The sequence below is a fragment of the Thamnophis elegans genome, chromosome 2, assembly GCF_009769535.1.
Source record: "Thamnophis elegans isolate rThaEle1 chromosome 2, rThaEle1.pri, whole genome shotgun sequence".
Lineage (NCBI taxonomy): Eukaryota > Metazoa > Chordata > Lepidosauria > Squamata > Colubridae > Thamnophis > Thamnophis elegans.
In genome coordinates, this window is record NC_045542.1 from 26,760,199 (window position 1) to 26,770,737 (window position 10,539).

At 41.5% G+C, this 10,539-nt stretch overlaps 1 protein-coding gene across 1 annotated transcript in view; it reads right to left on the bottom strand.

Moving 5' to 3' along the window:
- The window catches only part of FAIM2 (Fas apoptotic inhibitory molecule 2), a 43,187-nt gene extending 33,641 nt beyond the window's left edge, over window positions 1-9,546 (bottom strand). Inside the window, exons 1-2 of the mRNA XM_032211788.1 lie at window positions 9,532-9,546; window positions 4,606-4,792 (exon numbers count right to left, since the gene is read on the bottom strand). Of these exons, the coding sequence (XP_032067679.1) occupies window positions 4,606-4,792; window positions 9,532-9,546 (202 nt within the window). The remainder of the gene's footprint in view (window positions 1-4,605; window positions 4,793-9,531) is intronic.
- Between the last annotated feature and the right edge of the window lie 993 nt (window positions 9,547-10,539).

Sequence of the window (10,539 nt, forward strand, 5' to 3'; positions counted from 1 at the left end):
AAAGAGCTAAGAGAATCAAGCATCACAACTTGCCATTGTGGTAATGGTCAATAATTTTGGCCTTTGGGCAACAATTCCATTTTGGCATAACTTTAAATCCACTTTCCAAATGCCCATTTGTACAGTAATAGCTAAGCTAAGAATTAATTGATCAGTTGCATTTACTGTATTTCTGTAGGGATTCCAGCTTTGTGTTTGTTTTACGCAGAAAAAACTTCTCCACAGGCATTGAAAGGCTCCAACGGCTAAAATAAAAACAAAAACAATGAAGAGCAATGGGAAAAAAGTTTTGCTGCAAAGTTGTCCTGTCCTCCAAGTCACTGCATTGTGATGACACAGAACTGACTGTAATCTTCAGGAGACTGATGGGATCTTCCATTCACTGTTGCCATGATTTTTAGGGGCTCAATTTCTTTTCTCTAGTCAGTTATGACTCAAAGGTGTTATCTAAAAAAGGCAAGCAGGCATTGGATTTACCCTTCCTCAAATCTTTCTGGTATCTTCCAACCCACACTGCTTTTTCCCAGTGTCTACTTCAGCATCCACCCCCAACTTCTTGGTATATTCTCAATGCCCCTTTCACCTCCAGATCTTCTATTCCTGATGAGCCACCTTCCATCTTCAAAACAATACAAAACCTTTTTTCTATAAGCTAAACAATTTTTTTTTTAGTATTTTAGTATTTATTAATATTTGTATGCCGCCCTTTTCCCCAAGGGGACTCAGGGCGGCTCACAGTTCAAGGGGAGGGGGAGACAAACCGAGTTACATATAGGACAATACATCATTAAAAGCACAACATTCATACAATTCGGGTACGGTGAAGGTCTTTAGCCCCAGGCCTGTCAGGACAGCCAGGTTTTAAGGGCTATGCGGAAGGTCTGGAGGGTGGTGAGGGTACGAATCTCCACGGGGAGTTCGTTCCATAGGGTCGGAGCTGCCACAGAGAAGGCTCTCCTCCGCGTAGTTATAGCCACTGGCATGGCAATATTCAAAGCTAAGCTGCTTTTTAAAAAAATTAAGCAACCATAAAGGCTGGATTCACACATAATGGCAGGCCATAAGGTTGGTATATTTGTTCAGCCAAAAGTAAACTAACCATACTGGCTAATTCATTATGCCATTATAACAATAGCACTTAGACTTATATACTCCTTCACAGTGCTTTTACAGCCCTCTCTAAGCAGTTTACAGAGTCATCCTATTTCCCCAAACAATCTGGCTCCTCATTTTACCCACCTCGGAAGGATGGAAGGATGAGTCAACTTTGAGCCTGGTGAGATTCGAACTGCCGAAAGCAGTCAGCTGAAGTAGCCTGCATTACCACATTATAACCATTGCACCACCTCGGCTCTTTGGATATCCCTTTCAGATATTATCACAACATATTAGCAGGGGTACTTAATTTTATTTACAATATTATTATGCTGACCAATATTTGTATTGCAGAGTTGTGTTCTATAAAATTGGCACAAAGTTGTAGCAGACTTTAATGCATGAGAAAAAGAATTATGAAGGGAAACAAATATATAAGATGCTCACTCTTCCTTAACTAAGGTTAGGGGATTGAAAATACTAGGTCAGTATCTATACTTACTGCTTTTGGAGTCTGATTTAGTACTTATGGTACCATGTAATATTGATAAAATAAACAAGAATTTGGGCAATGTTTTTCCAATATAAATGTACTGATCCGGTGTTTCCTAATCAGCAAAAAAAGTGGAATAAAAGAATATCATATAGCACCATGAAAAAGTATTGAAGCTCTTGCACTGTTTTTGTGTCTTATTCATTATTTAATGTACTAAAAAAAATCTAGGATAATAAGATGATTTGTTCATAAATGCTTCAGCATGACTTTCTGGTATTGTAACTGCATGGAACTTCTTCTGGCTTGCTTCGCATTGCATTCGAACTTTGATTTGCTCTTCTACACAGGCCATCTCAGATGGGGACCCCCAAGTAAGACTAGATATCCACAGTCACATCTTGGCAATGATTTGGAAGAAGCTGGTAGAAGCCCTTAGGATCCCTCTCCAAGCTACAGTGATTAAAGATAAAGAGGAAGAAGCCCCTACCTACAGTCATTTCTTCCCTTGCAAGATATTCCCTCATCTCCTTGATCATCACACAAAGTATGTCTTCTCCATTCTGCTTTGTTGTTCGATTCAGGGGACCCTTTTCCCCACTTCTATTTAGAATGCAGATGCACATGTATCCACTTTACATGCCTCCCTCCTTTAGAAAGTCACCCCCAGTTGATGACTTAGATGTCTTTCTACATAGATTCCTTCTCAAGCCAGGAGAGATGACAGAACAACAGAGTTGGAAGGGACTTTGGAGGTCTTCTAGTCCAACCCCCCAACTCAAGCAAGAAACCCGTACCACATCAGACAAATGGTTGTCCAATGTCTTCTTAAAATCATCCAGTTGTTGGGGCTTTCTGGAGACAAATCATCCCACTGATTGGTCTAACACTGATTGTTTCTCCTTAGTTCTAGGTTGGTTCTTCCTTGATTAGGAGAGGGAATGAGCATCAAGGAAGCTTCTGGGGTTTCTGAGTATTTTGTTTCCACCAAATAATCCAGCCTCTCCTTGTGCAGTTTCCAAGTGATCCATCTAAGATGGATGGAGGGGAAGAGGGCTGGGTAAAGGCTGCTATTGCTGATGTTGAGGTGGTAGCTTATAGTGGCAGCAGAGAAGATAATGGTACATTTTTCACTGCTTCCTCCTTTCCTCCATTGCAAGCTTCTACTAAGGCCCTGCGGAGCATGAAGCAAGGAGTGAGACAAGGTGAAATTTAAAGCCTCTTCTATCTGGGATTCAAACCCACTGCTTCTCCTTCTTCTCTACCATCATTCATGTTCAAACATGTCCCATTTTTCACTTTCTTGAGATCTCTCTTACTAAAGAAAAAAAATCTTATAGGCAGTGGTGGGATCCTCCCAATTTAACAACCAGTTCAGTGATCACACGATTTTGCATGTGAGCTTGCGCTTCACACACACGTGCAGAGTTTGAAAAAAATCTTCACTTCCGGGTTTCTTTGGAGGAGTAAGCTGACTTGCATGGCTATCTGCTCTGCCACACGAATCAGCTGAGAAGATAAAGGTAGGAAAATAGCACGGTTGGAGGAGCCCATCTGATCGTCGAGGTGAACCAGTTCGCTCCCAGCTAATCATCGGAGCTACCAGTTCGCCCAAACTGATCCGAACTGGCAGAATCCCACCCCTGCTTATAAGTAGGTTGTAGGCTGCCTCCAAGACTGTAATTGTCTATTTCTGAGATCCAGTGGTGGGATTCAAATAATTTAACAACCGGTTCTCTGCCCTAATGGCCAGCTAGGTAGGTGTGACTTGGTGGTCATGTGACTGGGTGGGCGTGGCCAACTCAACATCACTCACGTCGATGGGCGCTTCGCCTTAGCTGTTACAATGTAATAAGGGTTAACGGGAGTGGCAGTTTCTGTAAGCAGGGCAATAAAGATTAAGCTACAAATAATACCAGAATGTTTCCTTCCTGCCTTCCTTACAAGATTAGCCCTATAAAGTGGAAAAAAACAAAATAAGATTTCTTCCAACAACCGGTTCTCCAAACTGTTTAGAAAGTTAACAACCGAATAGGTGCAGACTGGCTGAATCCCACCATTGCTGAAATCAACTGAGAAGCCCAGAAAGAGACAGGCTGTTTTAATGAACATTAGAGAGGGGGTTGAGCTTGAGTGAATCCAAAACGTTTTCTCCAAATCATATTTTGAAGCTAGTACATAATCTTAGTGACCAGACCCCACAGCCCCAGTGAGCTTTCATGGCTGATGATAAGCCCCTTATTTCCAGTCTGGTAACTTAAGCAAGGTAGAGGGAGTGGAGAGTATTTCAGAATAGTCAAGATGTCAATTATGACCTCATAACTGCAGTCATGCTCCTTTTGTATAGGTATAAATATACCCAAAGAGACACGGTGGCTCAGTGGCTAAAACACTGAGCTTATCGATCAGAAAGGTTGGCAGTTTGGCAATTTGAATCCCTATTGCTGTGTAACGGAGTGAGCTCCCATTACTTGTCCCAGCTTCTGTCAACCTAGCAATTCGAAAGTACATAAAAAATGCAAGTAGAAAAATAGGAACCACTTTTGGTGGGAATGTAACAATGTTCCCTGCACCTTCAGCATTTAGTCATGCCAGCCACATGACCACGGAGATATCTTGGAACAGTGCTGGCTCCTCGGCTTTGAAACGGAGATGAGCACTGCCCCCTAGAGTCAGGAACGACTAGCACATACGTGCGAAGGGAACCTTTACCTTTACCTTAAACATATCCAAAGGACTTCAACCATATCACTTTTTTGACTTTCCCTCTGGACACTCCTAATTTCCCATTTCTATTCCACACGGTTCTGTTTTCTTAGAGAGGAAAAGATATTTGGTTGTCCTGCAAACAAAAGGTTATGTGTGGGGGTTATGTGTGGGGGTGTGACTTCTCAGACAGAAAAAAACTTTTTGATCTGAATTTCAGATCTACTACAACTTGAACAGATGATATGGGGCAAGAAGTCGCCAAATTTCAAAACGAAGTGAGTTTATTTTGTTTGAATCAGACAACTCACTGGGATCCACGTACGCCCAAGTGGGATGGAGAGGGACATTCAGGGGGGGAGAAAAGGCCCCCGCTTTCATCCCTTCTGCTGAGGTTGCCTCTTCATAGGTTGGTGGCACTGCGGGGGCACTGGGTTCCTTTCGTTCGGCATTTCCTTGCTGCCCTTCAGAATTTGCAGGCTTGTTGTTCACAGAGAGCTGCAAAAGGGAAAGAAAAAAATATTTTTTTAAAAAAAAAAGATAATAATTTTTTCTTATAAATTTTACATGGGGAGAGATGGAGAAGAGAATCAAAAGCAGATAAGGTCCAGGGTTTGAGGTACAGGTAGTTATCAACTTACGACCGCATTACGCTGCTAAGTGAAAAAAGATTGTTAAGTCAGTTTTGCTCCCATTTTACAACTTTTCTTGCCACATTTGTTAAGTGAATCACTGCAATTGTTTAATTAGTAACACGGTTGTTAAATGAATCTGGCTTCCCCCGTCACAAAAGATGATCACATAAATGTGAGTCAGTGGTCAAGCATCCGCATGTGAATCACATGACCATGGGGATGCTGCAACGGTCAAAAATGCAAAAAATGGTCGTAAGTCATTGTTTTCAGTGCTGTTGTAACTTCAAATGGTCATTAAATGAATGGTTGTAAGTCGAGGACTAACTGTATATGTGTGGGTGATAAACCTCTTAGCCTGGAATAAATGCAGGGGAGGGATGCATGAGCAGAAACCTTTCCCCCTGTTTTTCTGACCTGCTCTTGATTTCCCTGCCCTTCCCTCACTTGATCGATCCATCATACATCTTCTTACATGGAGGTTTACAATAATCAATCTGTCTTGTCTTTGGAATGGGGAGCCTTAATGCCCAGAGTGCATTCTGCAAGAATGTCCAGAGCAATATTGTATTAATTTATCTACATTGCTTCAAGCATTCCAGCAGAATGCACTGACTATGGGCATTAGGAGTGGGCATTCTCAAGACAAGACACGGTCATATGATTTGGTGTTCAGTGATGCTCTTCCTTTCCTGGCTTAGAGCTATTAAGGCCTATTGCTTCTGGAGCTGTAACATTTGAGAAACATCTCCTGCATGGTAAGTTCTACCTTCTCTCGCTCCTCAATCTCAATTTCTCTTTTGTTTTCCTTAGTTACTTGTTATTTTTAAGAAAAAATCCTCTGGTGTATTGAAAATCCCTGAAATCATCTAGGTTAGTAATGCACAAAGTGGTTCACAATGTACAGCAGCTGCTATATGTCTGGATCTCAAGCAAGTGATCTTCCAAGCAGTGGTGGGATTCATATTTTTTTTTACTACCGGTTCTGGGGTGTGGCTTGGTGGGTGTGACTTGGTGGACATGGCAGGGGAAGGATACTGTAAAATCTCCATTCCTTCCCGATCAGCTGGAACTCTGGAGACAGAGAATAGATGGAGGTGGGGCCAGTCAGAGATGGTATTTACCGGTTGTCCAAACTACTCAAAATTTCCGCTACCAATTCTCCAGAACTGGTCAGAATCTGCTGAATATCACCTCTGCTTCCAAGTCTAAATTGGACTTGTAATTTTAGCTTCAGACAGGAAACAAGCCTAAATTCAAGATACTTCCAAAGGAGAAGATTAAATTGAAATAACAACCCTGTTTCCATTGCTGAGATTATCAGGAATGACTGTCCTATTTTACAGATATTATATATATATATATCTTGCCTTCCTTTCAAATAAATACATTATTTCACCTACTGCTGACAATATATCACCATGAACAAATACTGACTGAAATCAAATATAGATATTTACAGTAGCTTCTTTCTCACTACTGCACTGTACCTTCTGGAAACAAAACTTTTCATAAGATTCCTTGTCAATTATTTCAGCCAACAGCAGCTGAATGAAGGCACATAAATCATGAAAATTGCAATTTATTTATTTTATTTTTTAGACATAATTCATGTCTTTCTTCAAGGAGCTCCTGAAGCTTTTATTAAAGAAAGGCCAAATCTGGTAGATATTAGTCTCCAAATAATGCCCCAAGTATCATAGTGTCCATGGGTACTTTTCAAAAAATAAATTAATGCCTAAACTTACACTGAAATATACCACATAGACTCATAGATAAGGCCACCTCTGGATAAAACATCTCTGGACTTTTTAACCGAAATACCATTTGAAACACACCAGTAATGGATAAATTTTAATTTGCACAATTGGTTTATCTGTCAGGGATGATGATGCTGAGATGCCTCAAAGAAAAATGTCAGCCTCCAAGATCATCTTAATCCCCCCCCCCCCCAAAAAACCCCAAACCCACCTCTCAATCATAGACACTGTTTTAGGAAACAAAATGAAAGAAAAATAGTCCAGGGCTTGCTTTGGGGGGAAAAAAGGCTTTAGGCCAAGAAAATAACAAAAGAAGGGGTAGTGTGGAAGATTGTGCAAGAATAATTGGAGGGGGGTATCTGATAATCTACTAAATGGCAGCTTTGCAGGTGTATATATCTCCAAAGGCAGCTATTTTATGACTAAATAAGCTTCCCAAGCATCAATTCTATTATTATACTAATTTAAACAATACAGCTAAAAGACGAACGGAGGTAGAGGCAAGAATCTTACATTGCCTCATCAGTACCTACATTACAATAACACGGTTAAAATCAGCTTATTATATGAATGTCAGAATAAAACTGCTGTTGACAACTGTCATTTAATTTGTGAAAGTGCTCGTATTTTAATTTCCTAGATTGCTTTTAGTATTCTATGAGAGACTTAAAAAGTTGAACAGATTGGATTGCAAAATTCTGTTGCTATAAAGTCATAAGAGTCTTTTCTTCTATTCCTCCTTTCAGAAAGCCAACAGAAACCAAGAGAATGTCATAATGTGTCTTATAGGTTGGCCCAAAAAGGGGGAACAATGGTTCTCTGCATATAACTGAACAATTTCCAGTTTAGCTAAGGATGTTGGGAGTTATAGCTCAACAAAGCCTGCTGGGAAACACACAAATGACCTGATTCTTCAGCCAGTCCAAAAATGATCCTTGGATAGCAAAGCCACACACCCATATATTTCTCAAAATATAGACAGTGCTCCTTGATATCTCCAGGGTAAATAACTGATTCAAATTAGAAATCCCTGTTAATCTCAATCAGACTTCAAACCTACCCTGTTTCCCCCCAAATAAGACCTCCCCAGATAATAAGCCCAATAGGGCTTTTGAGTGCATGTGCTAAAATAAGCCCTCTCCTGAAAATAAGCCCTCCCCCAAAATATTGCAACACAGCAGCAGCCATGAGGTGACCATGCTTGCCGCCTCCTGCACCTAAAAAATAATAAGACCTCCCCGTGCTTATTTGGGGGGGGGGGGTCAAACAAAAATAAGACCCTGTCTTATTTTGGGGAAAACACGGTAGTACTAAGTCTGCCTAAAGTTGTAAGCTTGTCATTCAGTTTGGGTTAAGTCACTACTGTCCATCACTTAGCATCCGCATAAAGACAGACAAAGCTTTTGATTGCATAAAGCCTCCCTGTAGCCACTTTTAGCAATGAAATGACAAATTCTGTATAGATTATGATAATTAAACACATTTTAGCTGAACAAGATGAGGCAATCAGTAAATATTCAGAATCAGAAACTCAACAAGAGGGTAGCCCAGAACTGCGTCATTGTGGTGCTGCTGAGGCAGGGATGATATAATGCAAAGGAACAAGCTCTTGGACACACACACGCACATACCCTGGTGCTCACCAGGATTACAATAACCAAAATTCCCTTTCATCAGACCCTTCGGGGATTGTAGTTACATAACATCTGGAGGGTCTCAGGTTGGCTAAAAGGAGAGTTGGAAGGTGGGAATTGGGAAGAACCATGAATAGGGATTGTTGCCAACACACACAAAAAAAGAATCTCTCCAGCCAAAATGACCTGCTTTTGTGTAGTGAAGAACACACACCATCATTTCATATCCCTCCCAAATGCCATGGGTAGCCAGAGGAATGCAATTTGAATCCACAATTTCAACATCCCCCAGACACATTCTGTTGCCCAAGCCAAAGTTACCTAATTCCTCTTCTGCATATTATGACCCTAAGTAATGTTACTGAATTGTTGATTTGATAATGTAATAGGTTGAATTATTTATTTTTAAAAGAAGAAAATGATATATTGTTGGACATCTGCAAACCGGTATATATCTAGCCCAAGGATTGAAAACAAATTTAAAAATGAAAAAAGAAAACATAGAATTCAGCATATCAGTCCAAAAATTGATGTTTGCTGCTGAATCCATAATCTGCAGTTCTCTGAGTGAAGACTTATGCTGCTTCCTGAATTACAGGTTCTGGATTTAGGACCTGATGCCTAGTCCTTATGACATCCCCAGTGACAAAGTTGGGACTCCCGATAAAGGAGCACCTATAACTTGCAACCAACAGGATTTTTAGACCATTATTAAATACACCATTCATACTATAATTTGCCATCCAGGAATCCTAATACCAATCAGGGGCTAAAATTCAACATTCAATTAGATGCTATTGCTAAGTTTCCAGGGCAACAGATTTTTTAATTGGGGGAGAGAGGGGACCAAAGCAAGCATAGAGAAACTGCATCTCTTATGGATTCGGAAGTCACTCCCTCCCCTCCTTTCCCTGCTTGGGGAAATAAAGATGCTTTATGGTTTATGAGTAGTCTAAATTAGGGTAATTTTTTCTGGGGCTGCTGTGAAACTTAATCTTGATGGGAGAGTAGGGAGACAGGGCAATCAGCCCTGTATTAACTGAATAATTTAAAAAATCTCTTTTCCATCTGTATACACCCAGCATCCAGAGAAAGCAGATAGCTTACAAGCCCTCCAGATAAAGAGAGCGATGGGAAATTGGCAAATCGACTAAAGAGGTCATTCAGCCACGTGAATGAAGGCACAGGGTCCTCGTCCAGCTTGAACCTACCTTCCCCTGCGTCATCTTTTCCCCTTCAGTGACGCTCCTCACTCGGCTCGAATAAAGCCCCTTCAGGGAGGAGGAATGGAGGGGAGGCAATTCAGTCTCCTCTTTGAGCAGCCAGCTGAGTTGCTCTCACGGGCGGTCTCCGCTTCTGCCTTTGCCGCAGCCTGCGAGGACTCTCCTACGTTCCAGCAACCTCTAGAGCATATCTCCCCTCCGATGGAGCTGGGGCGATACCATTGCCCAGCTTTTGAACGGGGGTGGGGTGGGGGTGATGCTGAGGAGACCAGACTCAGCCAAGGAAGAAATAGAGGGGGGGGAGTCGTTGTTATTATTTATTTATTTTTAAAGGCTTTTTCTGGGCCTGGTTTTGCAGAATCGCAGTGCGAAGGTAGAACCCGGTGGATGCCAGGATGCAGGAGACGGTCGAGGTCCAGCATTTTGCAGCGGGAACTGGAGGGGAGGAGGCGATGATGTAGGGAGTGAGATGAAATGAGATGCGCAGAGAGGCACCGCTTTCCTGTGTTACTAACAGCAGCCTAGGGAGCAATTGCCAGCACAGCCCCGGGGACTATTAGATTTCTCTGGCACATAAAAAGCTTTGCTCATCAGAGACAGGGGAGAGATCCCTGTTGCTCTGCTCAGTTCAGTAAATATCTCCCCCTTTCTCTCACACAGACCAGCTGATTCCTTTGGAGTCCTTTTTAAATGTTACAGCTACATTCATCTCCTTTTATTTGTAGAATCGCAGGTCAATTGCTTTGTGGCCTAGATTCATCAACAACTCCTTTCAGGCAACCTTCACTGGGACTCACTTCCAATCCCTTAAAGTGCATTGCTTATTTTATTTATACAATTGTAATGGCCAACCATTACAATTGTGTAAATAAAATAAGCAATGTACTTTATGTACATTTATGTACATTTAAGGGACGTGGTAGCTCAATGGCTAAGATGCTAGGATTGTCAATCAGAAGGCCCGCAGTTCGAATCCCTAGCGCCACGTAATGGAGT